Consider the following 22,013-nt stretch of genomic DNA (forward strand, 5'->3'; position numbering starts at 1 on the left):
ATTGTATTCTTTCAATTATATTGGCAAGTAAAATATAAAAGATTAAAACGGAACGAAATTGAAATTTCCATTACATTTTCAATACAATCCCAAAACATAAAGCTTTCCTCACTAATGAATTGTTTTGATAATATACGTAAAGTGAAATAAATCGAATATAAAATTAAATGAAAATATATTAAATAATTAAATGTTAAATAGATTTTGTAAATAGTACAGTTGAAATGATTAGAATATTTCCAATATGTAATAAGGTCGAGGTAATTAGTTAAAGAGATTTAATATAATGTGATATGCAAATGAGCATAAGTCATTCGATATGGGGGTGGTTTGTAGAATAGTATATAAAGAAATTAGGCATAGATTCTTATGTCTCCTATAACAGAAACATCCTAAAATGGGTTCTAATGTTTCTCTACCAGGAGAGATCTACCCTCTTACCTCCTTTATATTTCGTTGATGATGGAGAGCTGTACACACAGACAGAAACACACGAACCCTATTACTTTATAAAAATATAGATATATATTATTTGCTTATGATAAAATAAAGATATACATTTTTTTTTACTTGGGAGTCTCCTTTATCTTGGCCCAAAGGCCACATAAGGATAAGGGTTAATGAATGTAGGGTGGTAGTCTAGTAGTTGTTATGGTGTAAATTAGTCATTTGATTATTTATGGGGACGGCTAAACAAAAACTTGTTTACATTGGATTTTAAGGCTACCAAGTTGTATTCAACCGGGAAGTAGGCCAGTGGATCACTGTTCCACAGGCAGGCAGTTCTGGGAAAGAAGCTTTGATCATGAAATCTGCATTTGAATTCAGGCACAGTTAGAGAGTGGGGGAAATTGTATATAGTGGTTGTAGCTAGTTGAGTGTTTTTTTGTGAAAATTTGACAAGGCAGAACCATAGATTGAGTTCAGTCGAGCGCTTGTCATGAAATTTACTTTATTGGTAAAATAATACTGATTTGGAATATGATTAATTGAATACAAGTTGCTACTTTGACTCAAGAAAATTATGGGATCATACCTTTTCTAACCCTCTCTCACAGACGTTTTGTTGCTAGTCTCAGTCTTTTTTATAAATACTATTATGAAATGTGTTCTTCAGAATTGTCTGATCTATTCCCTGCTTCTTTTGTTCCAGCTTGTTTGACTCGTTGGTCTAGTGGTCTCCATCAATTCGCTGTTTTTATATATTATTCTTATATTGCTTCCTATTCTTTCCAAGAATGACAGGCTTGTGGAACTCTCTTCCTGTTGACTGTTATCCTCCTAATTTTTACCTTTTTATTTTCAGGATTCTCCTGTACTTGCGATAAACATCTTTCATTCTTGTTAGCTTCTTACATTAAATGGCTTCACACCTTGTCTGGAACAATTTAAAAAAAAAAAAGGATTATAATAGATGCAGCAGGGTTTGAACTCAACACAGCTGATTCTATAGTCAGGAAAGGTAACCATTAGGCTAATTACCCCTCTCCCCACTCCCTCCTATTTATTCTTTTTCATGGCTTTTTATGTTTTGTTGGTCCCCCGATTTATCGGAGAGGGACCTATGTTTTCAGTGGTGTACGATTGCCAGATAACCGTCCATTATTTTTTTCCTGAAATTTTGCCACAAATTGCATTTCATTAAATGTGCACAGTAAAAGAAATTTTTTTGCAAAAATTCTCTTTGCGTCCCCAGGGACTCAAAAGAGGTTAAAAAAAAATGCCCCAAAATGGCCAAAAATGACACATTTTGCCCCATAACTTTTGATCCATCCATTAGATTTTTCTGAAACTTGGCCAAAATGTGGAACTCATTATTCTTAATATAAATCCAATATGGGTGACCCTGGCAAAATCCTGGTTCGCGTCCCCGGGGACTTTCAGTGCTAAAAACGCCCCCTTTTGTGGCTTTTTTCATATTTCTCAACAAAAACTTGATATGTCTGACTACATAGTGATTTTTCATGGTGGTCAACTCAAATATACATGTGTTAAGGCCTGAAACTGCAACGTTATCCATTTACACTGGAATTCGGCATTCCCAGAGGCTAGAAAGAGGTCAGAAATGCCCAAAAATGGCCCAAAATGACATGTTTTGCCCCATAGCGTTTGAGCCATCCGTTAGATTTTCTTGAAACGTGGCCAAAATGTGGAGGCCATTGTTCTTAATATAAATTCAGTATGGGTGACCCTGGCAAAATTCTGGTTTGCATCCTTCTGAGACTTTTAGGGCTACAAAAAAAATGCCTTTTTGGAGTTCTTTTTTTCATATTATTCAAGAAATTGATATGTCTGTCTATATAGTAGTTTTCTATGGTGCTGAATTCAAATATATACGTCTTAAGGCATGAAACTGCGCTGTTTGTCATTTTTCAATCGGATTCGGCTCAAAAGGGGTCACAAATGTCCCAAAATTGCAAAAAATGACACTTTTTACTCCATAACTTTTGCCCTATCCATTAGATTTTTGTGAAACTTGGCGAAAATGTGAAGGCAACGTTGGCCATTCATACTTCTCACATTCATTATTTCTTCACTAAAGGGGGGGGCACACATGCGCAGCTTGTTTTCATTGAGTTTTCACCACCTCAAAAATAACTCCTTTCTCGTTTCAGCTTTATTATTCACCTGAGCATCAGTCTGATTATAGTTTTGCCGCTTTGGTTACAGTTTTCCAGATTCATAGACAAGCTTCCCCTGAGTAAGTTATGTTTTCATTATATTACAACAATACACATTATTTTCATTAGATTCTATTATTATCATAACTAATACATCAAGACTTGTCAAGGGCCTATTGCCACAAAATCACTGTAAGGTGCTAGTAGGAGTTATACTAAAGCATTTTATTTATATATATATATATATATATATATGATTAGATGGTTCAGAGAAAACATAAAATTTCAACAAACCCAGGATAAAAAAGAAAATAAAAAAACGAGAGAGGAAACGGAAGGTAATCTGGTTCTTACCTCCGTTCTCATTGAACACTAAAACTAGAGTAGGACATTTTTTTCTTAGACTTCTAAATAAGCATTTTCCAGAAAAACACAAACTGCATAAAATTTTTAATAGAAACACTGTGAAAGTTAGTTACTCAACAGCTCCATCAATTAAGTCGATCATATCTAAAGAACCAAGAAAGATAACGCAGGCTGCTCTTGCAGGACCAAAAATAGTTGCCCATTGGAGGGTAATTGTAAAGCTGAATCCCTTGTTTGAGGCCACAATAACGGACCAATCTACAAACATACCGGAAAAATATATAGGTATGACAAAAGGCCAATTTAAACAAAGCTACTATGCACATATGAGCTCCTTTAGAGCTAAAACAAGGATGAATACAGCATTAGCTACCCGAGTGTGGGCGCTTTAAGAAAAAAATACACCTGTTTCCATAAAATGGAGAAAAATAGAGCACAAACCAGCATACGCCCTTGAATTAAGTCAATGCTCACTCTGTAATGCAGAAAAATACTACATCCTCCAGGCAATTCATGACCCAAAAATAAAATGTTTAAATGTGAGGAGTGAATCTTTGAAAAATTGCATGCACAGAAAGAAAGTGCTCCTAATAAACTGGGTCAATGAAAAAGACAAAACTTTTGATTATATATGTATAAAAAAAAAAAAAGTAAACTTTTAAATACTAAAATGGTTTTAGTCGGTAAAATAGGATTTTAATTGTAATTGTATTATAGATTTTAAATTAATGTATTATATATAAATTTTTAAAAATCATACTTTATAAATGTAATTTACAATCTGTTTTGATTTTAAAACTATAGCAAAAATATAATAGTGTGAATATACTAGGAAAATCCCTTAAGCTAGATAAATACTCACTTCCCCAAACCTTGAAAGATTTGAACTTTTTAAAAAAATTTTTTAACGTATTTCGAAATTTTTAAACGTAATTCGATATAATTAAGCAAAATTTTAAGTTTTTAAAACCGATACTGATATAAATTTTAAGTTTTTTTTTTATATAAAAAAATTAGATTTTTCAAATTAAAATCTGTTTATATATTAAAATTTTTTATATATAAAATAAGTTTTCAATCGAAATTAGATTTTAAAATTAAAATAATTCAAATTTTAAATTTAATGAAATCATCATCATCATAAATGGGGTAGGGGTGCGGGTTAACAAAACAAGAGTTAAACGTAAACTCGTAATGTATATATATTTTCCACTTCCGGTTATAAAATAGATGAGTATTGGCTGAAGAGAGCTTGATATGGATATTTTAAACGATCATAATTATCGGGCTTGAAACCGACGGTAACAATGACTTGTCTCATCTAACAACTTTCTGAACACAAAATATATATGCACATGTAGTTGTGAGGCAAAGGTTGCGCAATCTCCAACCACCCCTCTACTGAATCGGCTTTGTTTGAGTCCAGTGGCAAGAAGAAGTCCAGGACGACTGGAAACAATGGAGAGCACATACAGCACCTGGAAGTTTCAAATGGTCACCCATTTATTACTGACCAAGTTCAATGTTGCTTAACTTTGGTGATCTAATAGGAACCACATACGTGTGTGTAATTCAAAGCTCTTTTCTTTATTCGTAAATAAACAAATCAAGCACTGTAAAAGCAGCGGTCAAATGTTTATATGAATAGACATTTGAAGATATCGTTTGTGGGCACTGATCCCATAGGCCAGAGGGTAGAACTGCCGACTATCAGTTAGATGATTGTAGATTTGATCCTGGCTTGGGATAGGTGCTAGTCTAGCTGCACTGAATAGCTGTAATACAGCTAAACAGTCTGTGGATGATATATATGTATATATATATATATATATATATATATATATATATATATATATATAGATAGATAAACAAATAAATAGGAACATTAGAAAATCCCCTATGTCTATTTATAAGTAAGCCTTTTTATTTAAACAAATATAATATTATGCATGCCTCAACCAACTAAGATCAAAACGAAAATCACAATAGAAAGAAACTAAAATCTAAAAATCAAAATTAAATGAAAACATCTCTACCAATTACCCTTGTTTCAGAGGAGCTGGTCCCCCCCACACCTCACGCATTAAAAACGAACTTGTATCACATTTGCTTTCTTAAGCAAGCAAATAAATTTATAATTTTATAAAACTATTAGACATATAACACACACACACACACACACACACCCTCCCCTATGCCTTCATTTGACCAAGTACCAACGTGGCCCTAAAAAAAGTAGTAAAAAGAGAAACAAGAAAAGAGAGGGGAAAAGCAAAAGACAGCAATGACCATGGTCTGACCCCCCCCCCCATAAGTAAGGGTATGGGGTGGAACACACCTGTGAAGACCTTTAGAATCATTTATAGACATTTCCACCGCTCGGAAACATGTTAGCAAAATGGACTGCGAAAATGCTTTTATACATTCTGAACACATTTTAAATATATTTTAAATATTTTGCATTTTGAATACTTTCTGAGGAGGACGCATCACAGAACGTCTGAAATGCGTAAAAAATTATTTATGATTTAAAAACATTATTAAAATGATCCAAATATGATCCCTTTTTTAAATGAAAAATCAAAACATGGAATAATTAAATAATGTTAAAAAATACATACCAATTGTTGGTGACCTTTCTCATTTAAATATATATATAATCTTTACAAGGATAAAGATGAGTGTTATCTTAAAATTGTAACCTATCAAGATGGTAAAAATCTCAATATACAAGAGAAGGCAATTAAAGAAAAAAAAAAAATGATGATGAAAATAAAAATTGAATACAATTTTACAATTTCATTGAATTTATTGACTTTTGGGATTTTACGATAATCCCTTCCCACGTAGGCTTATTTTCTTTGTTGTGGACCTTACCGAGTACAAATTCATTATTTGATTTTCCAAATTTTAATTAAGTTGTTTTGCATTGCACTATAGTCCATTCACACTTGGATTTCAGATTCTTTCTTTGGCATCACGGATTACGATTTCATGAACTGATATTTTTGATTTGTTATTAAAAATGTTTCGAAAAAAAATTTTTTTGTAATCAAATTTATTCTTGTTTGACTAATGTTTCTCCTCTGATGAAAAGAATATCTTTGAAAATCTACGGATTAAGGATTTTTTTTATTATAATTCCTTATTTGAATTTTAGATGGATCAAAAAATATTGTAAATTTTTCAATTTTTATTTTCAGCATCAATTTTTCTTATACACCTAAAAGTTGAGTTTTTTTTTCTTGCTATGACATTGATATTAAGACTCTAGATTTTCTATTTCAAAATTATTAAAATGAATTTAATATACTCAGTCATAGATATATGAGCAACTACATGAATGTTAACTAATTTGCATATTCCTTTGAAAAGCGAGCATTAATTATGTATCAATTTTTTATGGTTTCTTATTAGATTGGTTTTATTTCACTAATATGTTGAATTCTATTTATGCATAGTTTCTACATTCTGCATAATTGTATAGAAATTAAGATGAAAACGTTCTAGCATGCAGAAATATTTATATATATATCTATGTAAATATAAAAGTGACCTTGTTGAGGTGTGTGTGAAATGTCTCTATTAAACTCCTTTCTGAAGATTTGGTCTACAGAGTTGAAATTATTTGGATCTGTAGCACAATTTCGATTTGGTTTTTACTTGGTAAAAATTGCTGCTAAGAGGTTAAAATTGAAAACAAAATAGTTGACCTTGGCAGGGTAAGCCGAATAGAATATTACTCATGCTGTTATTTTTGCGTATGCACAAAATAAAAAAAATTCATCTAGCAGTAACTCAGATGGTAACAATGCTGGAGAGATAAATAACGACTAAGCTAATTTTTGCTATCAATTCTAATCTCAAAATATTTTTCCATTTTTAACCTGTTTTCGAAATCTGTGTTGTCCTTTAACCTTTACATTTGTATAATGCCAGTTTTTTCTCCTCTTCTGATGAGAAGCATATAGCTCCGAAATGCCATGGCCTAAATTCCTCTTTCTGTAACTCTTACTGATTAGATAATGTGATAAAGTTCCTTTATAAAATTTATCTTAACTTATATATATAAATATATATTTTGGGTGTTTTGTGATAGGAAAGAAAAAAATATCTTTTTTTAATTTATGTAGTCAAAAAACTCAAAGTTTAACGTTCATAGGATCTTTTGCTTAATACAGTTCACATGAAGAAGCCGTCCTTCTAGGTTGGACCTTAACCTGAATCATGCAGCATTTACAGTGCCCTTCGAGAGATACCTAAATACTAGTTTTATTTTGGCAATCAGCTTGTCCTTAGTATTGCAGTTGGTATGGTGAGTCTCTCTCAACTGTGCTTCAGACATAAATAGTTCTCAAAGTTTTAATGAGGCAAGGTAGGGAGGAAGAGGCAGATTTTGGAACTGGTAAAGTTGTGGAATTTCTCAAAGAACAACATCTACACATGTATATAAACTTTTATTCTTTAAGAACATTCTCTAGTCTGATGTTCCTTGCGATGGAGTTTACAACGTGTTGGGCCCCTACATTGTAACACCTGTGTGAATATGTACTACGTTACAAGTTAACCCCAATAAAATGGCAACTCTCCAAGAGAAGGCACAAAGTTATTTTTTAATTTTAAACTGTAAAGAAACTTAAAAGGCAATGCACTTAATATAACTCTCTCTCTCTCATCAATGATAATACTTTATTATAACTATTGTATTGCATGTAATTTGAAATATGGAATTTTCAGACAGATCAAAATTGTAAGTGAAAATAAAACTAGAATCTATGTTTAGATTAATGCAAAACAATACAATAAAAAAATATTAATGCAAAAAAGCTGAAGAGCATCTCAGAATAATAATTCCATCAACTCATAGAAATATGTCAGAGAAGGATTGGAAGTGGAATTAACCATCTAGGGGAGAAACCATCTAGGGTGTTGCTTGAAATTGGAATAAATTGTATGCGACACCATTCCCATTACTTTTCAGGTACATATTTAATATTACAGTGGGTAGGTTAGCTAGTGAATATATTAGCTAGTACACATTACCAATTATGCAGTAATTTGAATGGGGAAGACAGGTCTTTTTGTTGTTTGGGATTGAAATAACTGTGATATCAGTTTTGTTTCCTTTCAGGCAACCTCTGTGTGTTTTGAATTGGCAAACCAAGTTCAATAGTAAAACTATTATCTTCAGATTTTCACTAATACTATTAAAAAAAGTCATAAACCTTTAACATCGATCAAGTTATTGGCAAAAATCCTGTGCCATTCAGTTAATACTTTGCACTGATTTTTTTAATGTTGCCTAACCAGGTTCAACGTTGCTTAACTTCAGTCATTCGATGGTAGAGGTGGTTAGTACTGAAACGAATAACCATTTGGAAATGACAAGTGCTGTATGTTCTCTCTGCTTATCTCAGCATTGTCTCCAGCCATCCTACACTTCTTTCGAGTGGAATCAAGCAGTATTGATTCAGGAGAGGTGTGGTTGGAAATTGTGTGACTTTTGCTTCACAACCACCTTTTCAAGGAATATCTATTGTCTCTCCATTAAACCAAATGGACCAATGTGAAAATGTTCCTAATGATTTAATCACTTCAGAAATGAAAACTCGTCAGGTGTGATTGCGCTTATGAGGAGAACAACATTGTGGTTACTTAAAGAGCGGGAATGGTGAAAACAAATAAAAAAAGCAGATTTTATTTGCTTTTTACTTGATCAAAGTAAAGGATGTTTTTCGTTTTTAGTATGAAAACAAGAAATATTTGAAGCGAAAAAATAGGGGGGTGGGTGATAATAATAATCTCATTAAAGAAATCAAATATCCTTTGTGTTGATCATTTTTTTTATTATTTCTGCTCAACAACATCTGTGTCTGTAAAACACTTTAGCAAAAGGCGTTACAGCTTTGCTGAAGCACACTTTTACTAGAGAATCAACAACACCACATAAGCAACTGTGGTGGCAGCCATTTTCTTTTTTTATTTTTTTTCCAAATGAGTTCAGTAATGAATTGAATAACAAATGCGGCAAATTGCCAACATGGTGGTTGGAGGGAAAAGAATGATGGCAGTAAACACTTAGCAAAACACATGAAAGCAAAAAGGTGTGGGTGGGAATTGGCTTCAGGAACAAACAAATGTTAATAGGCGGAACGAACATTTCGGCACACCAATTGAAATCCAATAAAACTTTTTAAATGTTTTTTTCATGATCAATTAGTAATTTAATACAAACTACCATGAGTCAGAAAAATAGGCAACTTGAAGTCCACAGCAGACGATGTTAGATAAAAATTTATTTTATTAAAAAAAAAAAAAAAAAAAGAAATCTATTAAAAAAATTTGTGAAATAATATACTTTTACAATAAATACTAAACACAAAATCAAAACAATGGAACAAAACATTTTATTTATTATTTTATGGAAAAAATAATTAAGTATAAAGCAAATTTTTTATTGGACACTGTTTGCATTGGACTTTTAAGTTGCCTGTTCTTATGACTCAGCCCAACCAATTACAAAAATGAACGATGCAGCAAAATATTAATTATGTTTTATTATGCGGATTAGTATTCTCATCTCTGGTCGTTATTTTCACATTTCGGCAGATGTAACTTTTGGCCTTCTTCAGCTGCATCTTTTTGATCTTATCTATTGTATAAATGTCAGTTGTCTGCATGTATGTATGTCCAGTTAAAAATCAAAAAGTACAAAGCAAACACCCATAAAGTTAGTATAATGAATTCGGCATTTAATAACCAAAAAATATGCTGTAAAACGAAACGATCAACCAAATAATTAAAAGAAACAGATCAAATATCAAGGTCTTCTGCATGACATAAAAAGAAACTGGAATCTTAGGGAGATATCAATCATACCAGTTATTATAGGTGCTACAAGGCTTATGAAGAAGAACCTGAAGTCCTACCTAACTAATATTCCTGGTGAACTAAGTAAAAGAGAAATCCAGGCAATTGCACTTAAGGGAACAGCAGAATACTAAAAAGAGCTCTCGGTTGGTTTCAATAAAAAGCAGGGGAATGTTGGCAGCTGATTTGGCTGCCCCATACTCAGCATTATGATCTTCAAAGAAAGAAAATGAAAAAAACACACACACAGTTGTAGACACGTGATTTGTTAATTTTTCTAATTTTGCCTTTTTGTTCCCCCTCAACAAAGGAAGGATTTGACCTAATAATTCACTCCTTTTCATCTATTCGCACTTTTCTCAATAACCATGCCTTCGATTTTTAAAACATTTTGCACAAACATCAGTCATGGTGAAAGTAAATTTTTATCAAAACGGATTTCTCGGGATAACACTGGTTTCTCTTCTAGAAGTCATCATAAGAGTAAAATTGCCTCACAAAATCATTTATCCGTTCATTTTTCGCACTTTTCTCAATAATCATGCCTTTGATTTTTTTTTAAATTTTGCACAAACATTGGTCATGGTGAAAGTAAATTTTTCATTTGTGGAGGGAGACCGTGCATGATCGACTTGTTTCTAGCTGGAACCGTTGTTTTCACAGAATTTGACAGATTTTAAAAAATGTAATTTTGAGACGCGTCTTATTTTATTGCATTCATATTATTGATTCATAAATATGAGATTTAAATATATTTTAATCTTGGACGCTCAACACGGAAAGTGAAATGGAAATAATTTTACTTTGTGGATTAAATAAAATAACACAGAATCACAGAAAGACAAATGTTGCATAGGTGGAGTCTGTATATATATATGTGCGTCTTGTATGTGTGTGGGATTGCATATCATCTAGTTGTTATAATGTTCCTATTTTCTTGCACTTAGTATGGCTTGTGTGTCTCTAGTCTTTAATAAACGTATGTGTTATATACTTGTGTGTATATCAAGTGTTCATCTAAATAATGTGTAATCTTCATACTTAGGGAAGCGGGTGCATATACATGTTTTTTTTTTTTTTTTTTTTTTACACAGTGATCACCACTTATCAAGGCCCGGAAGCCACTCAGGGATAAGGGTTATTGCAAGTACATTAATTTAGTGAGGAGATTTGCTGAAGTGTTTACTTAAGGGGGCGGTTCATTAGGAATTTGTTAACATTGGACTTGAAGACATCCAAGTTGTAGTCCGGAGGGAAGCAGGCAGACGGAACAGAGTTCCACAGACGTGCAGTTCTAGGAAAGAAGCTTTGTTCATGGAATCCGCGTTTTGATTTAGGCATAGATAAATCACAAACGTACATTTTTTTTTTTTTTAGTTCTTTTTCCCGGTGGTTGCTTTTGTTGTGAAATCCTGTAATTAAAGACACTTTCCTCTGAGGAAAACCCATGACAACAAGTAATTTTTATATGACCTTTAGTTGTTTTTTCTGGGTGATCCTTTTTCTTGAAGTTGGCACACTGTATCTCTACATTTTTCTGGTGTATTCACTGGAATGCTTCCGTTGACTTCCCTGTCCGTTCTCTTTAATTTGTTAGCTCAAAACTCTCTCACAAACTCTACTAACTGATTATGTGTATTTTTCTCAAACTATCTTGTTACATCATGAACTCCACGTGACTAAAGACAGATGATCCACTTTCGTCACATATTTTGTTTCTGTTAACATTCTTTTCACCAAGTTAACATTTTTGGGGAACTGTTCTAACATCTTTATCTTTAAATATTAATTACGATCATGATAATACTAATCGTTCAGCTAACTTGGCATTGCCTGGACCAACTATGCAGCACAAAAACTAAAGATGGAATTTGAATTGTTGAATTATAACTAGTAAAATTTGACAAGAAAAATTTTGGCATAAACAATTTGAATAATGTATTTGTTTTCAATTTTTGTAGTGAGGGAATTTTAGTTTTTCTAACTGGCCAGGAAGAAATTGAAGCAACTGTTAAACAGATCTGGGATATTTCCAAAGAATTGGCAGGGGAAGCACCTCCGTTATGCGTCTTTCCATTGTATGCCTCACAACCACCTATTGTGCAATTACGCGTGTTTTCACCTGTCCCTAAGGTAAGGTTATAATTATATTTTTCTTTCTCTATTACAAGTTGTAGAATATAAAACACAATTTTTTTTTAGTTTTTTTTTTTTATGAAAAAAAATGTTATCAAATTTGTGAGTGTAAGGATTAATTTATTTAAAACTAACTGACCTGTGTCCCAGAATTGCTTGAGAGTATTTTTACTTTTGTTTTTCTTCCCCCTTTTTACTCCTTCTTTTGGCACACCTATGGAAGTGGTAAACCCCCTCTGTAATTATTTGTCTTTTTTTTTTCATTTTATTATTATAGAATGGTCACTAATCTACCAAATTATCAAAAAAAAAAAAATCAGTATTTAACATTTTTATTTTTTTATGAATTGATCCTCCATTTTGGAAGCATTGACTTATTTTAGCCAAATTTTGCGAATTTAGCCTTTTTTAAGAAGTTTGGCTCTCAAAAAAGGCTTCTGAGACTTACCTTCACTCGGTCTTGGGAGGATAACATGGGGTTGAGTGTTGCAAAGTTCTTGGCAAAATGTTTGGCTTTGTCAGATGCTGACAAAATCAGCTCAGGCCTATTTAATAATGATATAAAGGATACGTATCTGTTCAGAACTTTGTTTCTTATTCACCAAAACTCATGTTTTTTCTTCTTCTTCTTTCTTCTTGCTCGTCCGTCAGAATCGACGATGACCAAGGTGTCAATCAATTCGGCGTCAGGGGTTTGTGGGTCCTGAGATGGCTGATGAGGCCAATCCGTGCTCGGCAGACTCTTCCACACTCTGGACACGTGAAGGCGGTATCGGCAGGCTGTGAACAGGCAGCTCTCTCCTTCCTCCTCTTGCGCTTCTGCTGGTCGTGTGTCATGCGTTGATTCTCTGCCCTGTCGGCTCCTAGGCTGATGACGCAACGCCAGGCCGAACGTTTAGTAGCGCGACTCTCCCAAGACTGGGGGCTGATGTCAAAGTCTTTTAGGGACGTTCTCAGACAGTCTTTATATCGTTTCTTTTGTCCCCCTGCATTCCCGGCGATGGAAAGAAGGGATATCCCGCGGTGGTTGTCACATGACTGACGATTTCCCTTGCGTTTGTAAATGTGAACGATAGTAGCATCACGAAAATCTTGCGGTAATTCTTCACTCTCCCACATGGATTGGAAGAGTTCTGTTAGTCTTAAAAGCAGTGTAGGTCCACCAGCTTTATATACTTCTGCTGGAATTGAGTCTGGGCCGGGGGCCTTCCCAGAGGAAAGTTGCTTGATGGCTTTGCTTACTTCCTCTGACGAGGGTGGGATGTCGAGCTCCTCGTTGATAGGCTCCTGGCGTAGTCGATCGATGGCTTCATCGTTGATGGAAGATGGTCGGTTTAGCACACTGTTAAAGTGCTCCGCCCATCTATCAAGGATTTGCTTTTTGTCATTCAAGACAGTTGTTCCATCGGAGCTAAGCAGGGGGGGAGGAGCTAGAGGACTGGGGACCGTAGACAGCCCTCAGCGCATCGTAAAACTTCCTCATATCCTGGCTATCGGCATGCTCCTGGATCTCATCTGCTTTGGCGCTGAGCCAGGCATCCTGCATGGAGCAGAGTCTGGCCTGCACCTTGCTGCGGATGTTGATGAAGGCAGCTTTCTTTGCAAAACACTTGGGGTCACTCTGATGTGCACGGAGAAGTTGGCGTTTCTCCTCCAGGAGGGGCTGAATCTCAGAATCATTTTCATCAAACCAGTCTTGGTGCTTCTTTTGCTTGGGTCCAATGATTTCGAGAGCAATGGAGTAGGTGGAGTCTCTGAGGTGTGCCCACTGATCTTCGATAGTGTCCGAGATGGTGAGGGGGACAGATAGCTTGTCTTTGATTGCTTCCTGTAGCTCATGGATGACATCTGGACTTTTAAGTTTTTCCAGGTCAAGGCGCTTTGTGACTTTCTGGCCCTGAGGCCGCCTCTTGGGTTGGATGTAGAGGCACATTTTGGATATGATCAGGCGGTGGTCTGTCCAACAGTTGGCACCACACACAGCCTTGGTCAATCTTACGTCTCTCCTGTCCCTTGCCCTGATGATGACATAGTCAATCAGATGCCAGTGGTGGGAGCGTGGGTGCATCCACGACATCTTGTTACGGGTGGGTAGGCGGAACATGGTGTTGGTGATGGAAAGGTCGTGTGCAGCGCAAAGGCTGAGCAGCCGTAGGCCGTTGCTATTGCACTTGCCCACTCCATGGTGACCAAGGACCCGGTCCCAAGTGGAATGGTCCATGCCAACGCGGGCATTGAAGTCGCCGAGGACGATGAGCTTCTCTCTCTGCGGAGCAGTGGAGATGAGGCTTTCCAGATCTTCATAGAACTGGTCCTTGGTATCTTTGGGGTTAGTCATGGTTGGTGCGTAGGCGCTGATCAGTGTGGCGGTTCTTGCCTTGTTAAGCGGGAGTTGCATCTTCATCAGCCGGTCATTGATGCCGTCCGGGATGCTAACCAGCTTCCTCACGTGCTCAGTCTTGATGGCGAAGCCCACGCCAGCCTCTCTGCGCTCCTCGCCGCTGCGTCCACTCCAAAAAAAGGTGTAGCCGCCACCTGACTCTGTCAGTTGACCCTTGTCTGAGAGGCGAGTCTCACTGAGGGCTGCGATGTCTACCTTATAACGGGCAAGCTCCCTTGCTACGAGAGCAGTTCTTCTCTCGGGTCGGTCAGCTCTGGTATTGTCGAGCAAAGTACGGACATTCCATGATGCTAAGGTAAGCACCAACCCTTTCTTTCTCATGTCTCGACCGCTGTGAGGGAAACCCCGCCAGCCGCGGTATGCTGGCCAGGGGTGATGGTGAAGCAGCTATGTTTAGGCCTCCTTTTATCGCCCCGTCCTCATGCCATGGAGGCGAGCAGAGTGATCCTGAAAAGGACTGCTCGGTCGGCCAACCAGTTGCCTGCACCCCCTCACTGCTTCGGTCGAGTGGAGTACGACCAGTTTCTGGGCCGCCTGTGTGCAGGTTTGCAGCTACAGCTCCCAGTGATTTCCACACCTGCTGCTTTGCCGCTCGCCCATCGCCACAGGGCTTGGTGTTGACGCAATGTTTGACACCCTGACTTGCGCTGGATTTGGATTATAGTGAGGGGGACTTGCGCTGCATCGGCTTCACTCTCTCGTCCTGGCCCGCCCAATTCCAACGGCAAGACATAGTCGAGACGGCTGGGGACGGACAAGGGTGCAGGAGCTGCCGGAGGGAGGCAAGTATGCCATCCAACCGCCTAAGGGGCTCCACTCAATCGTTTCTGTCGGGGTTGCTCCCCTAGCCTTATCCATTTCCATGGCTCTCACAAGGCAGTGAGGCCATTTGACCCATGGCTGGGATAGGGATTGGTAATGTGTCAGGGCATGTCCACACGTCGGTGGGCCGTAGCACAGTCCCTCTGGGACTCCCTACTGTTCCGAGATCCTCTACTGATTCAGCCTGGAGTCGCATGACAACCAGTTACCGTGTGTGACCACGAGGAGGCACAGCAGAGGTCTTGATGATGGAGAGGCTGTGTACTGACAGGAGAAGACTTACGCACTCGGCTTCTCGTTTCACGCAAGGCTAGCCAGTGGTGGTTGCTGAGAGCGAGATGGTGCGTAAGCCAAGACGCTACCTTATAGCTAACACACTTGCGCATCACATCACCCTGTGTGCATTGCACACACACACACTTTAAACTTGATTAACTGAGCATACGACACTCTTGTGTTTTCTATAATTCTTTTACAGTGATTGGTGGCAGTTTGAAAGGCGACTTTAGTTTCGAAACATCTGTTATGTTTAAAGCAATTGAAGTAGTGGTTTCTGTGTACAATGGTGGTAGCACATTCAGGGGTTTACCATTGCTGACTGTTTGGTTTATGTTGGAAGTTTTTGAAGGGTATTTGGCCGATATGAATGTTCGGAAACCATCCCAGTCAGCTATCGAGTATTGATACATTGTTCGATAGAGACGTGATATTTGAGGTTTGGTTATACTTTGTTTATATCTTTATTGAGACAAGCGAGTAATCGGAAGATCTTAGCAGGGATAGAGCTTCGGATGAGCATAGTTCAGGGTATGTTGTTAGAAAAAGAGTTAGAAAATTTGTCCATCAGCATCAGGTACGTGAATGGGTTTATTAACAATTTGTGTGAGGTCATAAGCAAGGGAAAAATCATGACAAAAAAATTTCCCTTCATCATCTGTTTTGTTTGCATAGACGAGTTATTCAACATTGTGAACAGTGAAGTCTCCATAGACATGAATGTTGGCCAAGGTATGAGCATATAGAGTATGATCAATTTGCTTAGCGATACTCTCAAACATGGCTATTCTTGATTGTGTTTGGGCAAAATTATTTCTTGGTGCTTGTCTAGAATTCTTCCCACAAAAAACAAAAATAAAGAAAAATCTGTATGATGAAAAGAAAATATTGTACTCCAAAAATCATGTAAATTGATCAAGTAATTTTATTTTTAAAGAAAATCCAATTTTATGACCAAACTTTGAGTGGCAATCTTATGATGCTATCTTCAAAAAGAGTCTGAGGGAACAAGGGAGATAACTCCAAGTCAAGATTTTAGAAAGCCATACTTAACATGGGAGGGAGTTGGCATCGGAAAAACTCAAATTCACTCAAAAGGGGTGAATCCTAGAAAAGTGGCTTATTTTTTTTATGCAATTATAATTTAGGACTTTGATTATCACATACATGATATTACAGGAAGACAAATGTTGCATTGCTGCAGTCTGTATGTATGCGTGTCTTGTATCATCTAGTTGTTATAATGTTCCTATGAATAAAACCAATGAAATTCAATTCTTTTCAAAAAAAAAAAAAGAATAATGTCTTACACAAAAAACTACATGTAAAAAAAAACACATTAACGCAATATATTTTCTATTCTTTGTTTTTATTTTCAGGGAACAAGAAAAGTGATTGTTGCTACTAATGTTGCTGAGACGTCATTGACGATCAAAGGTATTAAATATGTTGTTGATTCAGGAATGGTGAAAGCCAAGTAAGTTACATTTTATTAGATACTGATGTGATATTGCTTGGAAGTAGTGTAATAGTGTCAGGGCTTTTGTATGACATGGAGGAGTGTATATATGATGTGTTTATTGACCTGTATATATATTTGATCATCTAGATATGAATGTGCATATTGATCATCTAGTAATTGTTCAAACAGGACACACAGTAGAACCTCAGGATATGGTGGCCCTAGGATACGTTTTTTTCAGGTTGCGATGTGGAATACAATTTTTTTCTGGCCCCTCGTTACAGTATTTTCCTGGCCTTACGATGTTATTTATAATGTTATTTAATTATATACATGTGTAGCATATACTGTACTGTATTTGTTACTAATTTTTAATGTGATATCTTGGGGTTCTACTGTATAACAATTATAACATTAAGAAACAAATAACAACCTCTGGAGTTTTATATCAGCCAACAGTAAAACATACCTGGTCCATTTTGGGTTGATCTTGACTTGACGGACACTCGGAAAAGCTGCAAACAAAGATTTGTACGACCCAAAGCCTTGGTGGTATATGCAGGAGCTTTATTTCAGATGTTTTGCTCGTCGGAAAGCTGTAATGCTGGTCTTAGCTTTTTACTATCGACAATTCCCTTTACTTGGAGCCATTAATGTCCACCACCGTCTTTCCTCCCTTTACTACCGACCGTGTCTGCTAACTCTCTGACTACCTGATACGTGTCTTTCAAGCTCTCTCGTTACATTATTAACTCCATGTTACCAAAGACATAAATCGAACGATCTACCTTTGTCACGTATTTTGTTTATGTTCATCACATTCTTTTCTATTAAAACATATTTGTTTTTATTTATATAAAATTCCTTGTTATTGTTTATAGAATCTAGTCAAGTTAAATTCCTAAGACGTCATTTAACCATTTTTGTCCTTGAGTTACATTTTTCTCTTTAAAATAAATTTAATTCAATCTATGCGATAATAATAATAACCTTCTGGCTCAGATAATTTGGCAATACCCCTGGTGTGCTAATATGCAACAGTAGAACCTGACTAGTGAGGGTTGAAGGTATGCATTGCATGGAAAGAAATGATATGTCTCCACTTATGAAGATTAAAATTAATAATATCAAACCTTACATTTAGAATGCTTATTCTAATTTTGATCAAAATCCTTTACATGAATTTGGTTCAAGTAAATATCTAAAATTAAAGGTCTTAAATGAATCGAAATTCATTGAACCTTGCTTAATTGATATCTAGTGACTATGGATCAAATTTCATTGATATCTAGTGACAGTGGATCAAATTTAATTGATATTTAGTGACTGTGGATCAAATTTAATTGATATTTAGTGACTATGGATCAAATTTAATTGATATTTAGTGACTTTGGATCAAATTTAATTGATATCTAGTGACTATGGATCAAATTTAATTGATATCTAGTGACTATGGATCAAATTTAATTGATGTCTAGTAACTATGGATCAAATTTAATTGATATCTAGTGACTATGGATCAAATTTAATTGATATCTGGTGATTATGGATCAAATTTAATTGATATCTAGTAACTATGGATCAAATTTATTACAATTCTGAAATATTTGATTTTTCAAATATGAAGTTATGCTCATATTATGCCACCCATAAAAAAATTGAAATTTGAGTTGTATTTATTAAATGATGTTTAGTACTTGTTAAAGTTTCACCCAAAACTGGAGAAATCTAAATTTTCATCAAGGGCTTCAATTCCCTTCTTTGCTTTAGTTGCATAAAATTAAACAAAATATAATCCACATTACAATCCCTTATACTTAGTTGCTGTCTTCAAAAATTCATAATGATCAGTTAATTTAGTTAATTTATTAGCATATGCACATACAAAGAAAGGTTAGTTGGATTCTTGAATTTAGACTTAAATAGCATTACATCTGACAAAATGATATTTGATTCTGACTAGCTAATTTATTTCCAGCATGTTCTTTACAATATTAAATGTCTTTTACACAGTATTGGAATTTAATTTATTTAAATAATTATATTTCACATTTTTATATTAAAATACAATCAACAATATAACATTGCATGATTAAGATCTTTAAAATATTTACGTTTAGCCTTCCCTACAGCTTTTATTTGGCAATATAATGTCCCTGCTGGATAAATAGCATCTAGTTATTTGTAAATTTCAGAAGAAAAAGGGAGGGGGATTGTAAAAGTATTTATGGGATTTAAATTTCAACATTTCACTCAATTTTATTGCAAAGCCTTTTTGTAAATAAGATGCATCAGTTCTTGTCCAGAATTCCCCTTTATTAAAAAACAAAAAAATAGAATATCTCCATGATGCATGTACTGGTAATTGAATGAAAATATCATATTCCAAAAATCACAAATTGACCAAGTAGTTTTATTTTTAATGAAGAAAATAAAAACTTTTTGAGTTTTTGTCTCTCTCACTTCATTTTGTAAAAAAAAAAAAAAAACCTCAAGAAACAGATAACTCAACAATAATTCATACTTACTAGATTTATGTTGCAATGCGTACAAATTCCATTAATTGCTTCAAAATGATTTTCTTTATAAAAATAAAACTATTTGATCAATTTTCATGATTTTTGGAATATGATATTTTCTTATTGTTGTGATTATATCATAAAGATATTTCTTTCTTTTTGTTTTTTAATATAGAGGAAATTCTGAACCAGAATCCATATTTCTCCATTAAATTATTTTTGTAAAAATTTAAATATTTTCTGACAAGACATTAATTGAAAAAAAAAAATGACAATGATGAGGAGGGTGGCAATGAGTGAAGCAAAAATTAAATACAAAGACTCCTGGGCAACACCGGTACTTAGAACTAGTTTAATATCAAATCCTGCGTATCAAATCAAAATACTACCTGTAATTGGGTCGGCTAATGAGATACGGATGTTTTCTCCAGATCCAACCCTCAAAAGAAATCATAATTAGCAGATCATAAAAATGAGAAATGAAATATTTACTTGGCATTAACAATTATGGAAGTTAGATTATGTCTTCATTTTTCTCACACTCATTTATAAACAGTTGAATAGAAAACAATTGCTGTACAATTAAAATTGTGTGACTACTTCTTGTGTCTATATATAAAACCCATACCTGAGGGTTGGTTTTAAAGGTTGTCACAACCGAAGGTGGTAGTGGGGATAAGCTTATTAAGTGAATATCAATATGGCCTTATGATCTGGGTCTAGTAAGTTTGAATCCTATTAGTTCTATAGCAGCATTTTATTTATTTATTTATTTTTATTTTATTTTTTTATTCATGTTTAGCCCTAACAAGGCATATCGCCACTTGGACGTAAGGGGCTACTAATTGGGACCAAGAAAGATTAACAAGATGTTGGTTTACGTTACATTTAAACTTCTGCATATCAGTACAATAAGGGAAGCAGGTAGTAGGAAGGGAATTCCAAAGTCTAGCTGTTTGAGGAAAGAAGCTATTAGAGTAGAAAGCTTTCTGGCATTTAGAGATGTCAACAGTAAAGGGGTGTGGTTTTGTTGCTACGTGGGTTTGTCTGCGATGTGTACGCTGAGGGGATGCAAGTGCAATGACTTCATCAGAACACGTTCCATTAAAATATTTGCAAAACAAGTACAGGGATGCAACATTAAATATAGTAACTTTTATTTGCTCCCGCACCTTGTAAGTACGTGTTTCTAGGAAGAATTAGAGAAGCCAATGCCCAAAATAGGATTGTTAGGCAAAAAGTTATATCATGATGATTCATACATCTATAATATAAATCTGAATAGTTTTTATCATCATTGATGAAAACTAAAATTTGAAAATTTAAGTGATTATATTTTGGATAATAAAATCAAAGAATTTTGTGGGTTTTTTTTTTTTCTTTAAAAAAAAAAAGGAACTTCCTGTTTACCATTCCATCTTTCTTTCTTCACAGACTTTTTAATCCTTCAAGCGGTCTTGATCTTTTAAAAGTTGTACGTACATCACGAGCTCAAGCTGTGCAAAGAACAGGGCGAGCTGGCCGTGAATCACCTGGAAGTTGCTACAGACTTTATACAGAACAAGAGTTTGACCAGTTCCGACCAAATACACTCCCAGAAATCCAAAGGTAAATTGAAACTCATTTTGTTTTCTGTGTTATGAACTTAAATTCACTCTCGTTCAGAGATTTTCTCATGGTTAAGATTATTTCCATTATTTTCCAAACAAACAAAAAAATAAATCTGACTCGTCTTGTCTTTCTGTTTTAACAAAATGCATTTATTATCATTACCTACTTTTTGTTTTTTCTAACTGTTCATTTTGTCTGCCATGAGATTAACAAAACCCCACTGTCTCGACATCAGCTAACAAAATCTCTCGCTGTCACTGCGGGGCCACATGTCTATCCCACCTGGCTGCATTTTTCTTTCTGTTCGACCATATGGTGCATTTTTCTCTGCTTTTTTTTCTTTTTCTTCTGACACAAGCCCACGCACACTTCCTAATTTGCATATGTGCTTTTTCGGCTTCTGCTGCTAATATCTTCGCAAGCCAGCTATTTTACAGCTCCTGCTGATATTTTTCCATGTGCTCATATGTGCTCTTACATTTTGACATGAAATCCAGATAAATCATAACCCAACCGATTAAAGTATTGCAATAATCTTGTACCAATATTTTATGTGGGATTAAGATTAGAATGAAATTCTATTTTCTAATTTGATTAGCTAAAGAGGAATTTTCCATTAGAAGTTAAGATTAAAACTAGAGCTAATGTGTTCATGAAATGACATTACAGATGAGAAGTCCACAGTGACACATAGTGTATGAGATAATAAGATATTTCTTTTTAGCTGGTGGTCTGAATGGCATCAGATGTATAGTTTGAAGTTTATTTCCTAGCAGACAAAAAGAATCTTACATAATATATAATACTAGCCTGAGTGCCCGACGTTGCCCGGGTGTTTGGAGGTGTGTGTTAAGCAAAAAAAAAAAAAAGTGGTAGTGGGCAGGCAGGAAGGCAAGCTCGAACCCGTACCGTGAAGGAGAAAAAGAATG

General features: G+C 35.2%; 1 protein-coding gene across 1 annotated transcript in view; it reads left to right on the forward strand.

Annotated features, from left to right (window-relative positions):
* Window positions 1–22,013, forward strand: part of LOC145248334 (ATP-dependent RNA helicase DHX33-like) — a 105,631-nt gene that overhangs the window by 39,932 nt on the left and 43,686 nt on the right. Inside the window, exons 8-11 of the mRNA XM_080110244.1 lie at window positions 2,616–2,701; window positions 11,819–11,990; window positions 16,872–16,969; window positions 20,908–21,081. Coding sequence (XP_079966370.1) covers window positions 2,616–2,701; window positions 11,819–11,990; window positions 16,872–16,969; window positions 20,908–21,081 — 530 coding nt within the window. The remainder of the gene's footprint in view (window positions 1–2,615; window positions 2,702–11,818; window positions 11,991–16,871; window positions 16,970–20,907; window positions 21,082–22,013) is intronic.

The sequence above is a fragment of the Euprymna scolopes genome, chromosome 26 (assembly GCF_053919585.1).
Source record: "Euprymna scolopes isolate OS-2025 chromosome 26, ASM5391958v1, whole genome shotgun sequence".
Classification (NCBI taxonomy): domain Eukaryota; kingdom Metazoa; phylum Mollusca; class Cephalopoda; order Sepiida; family Sepiolidae; genus Euprymna; species Euprymna scolopes.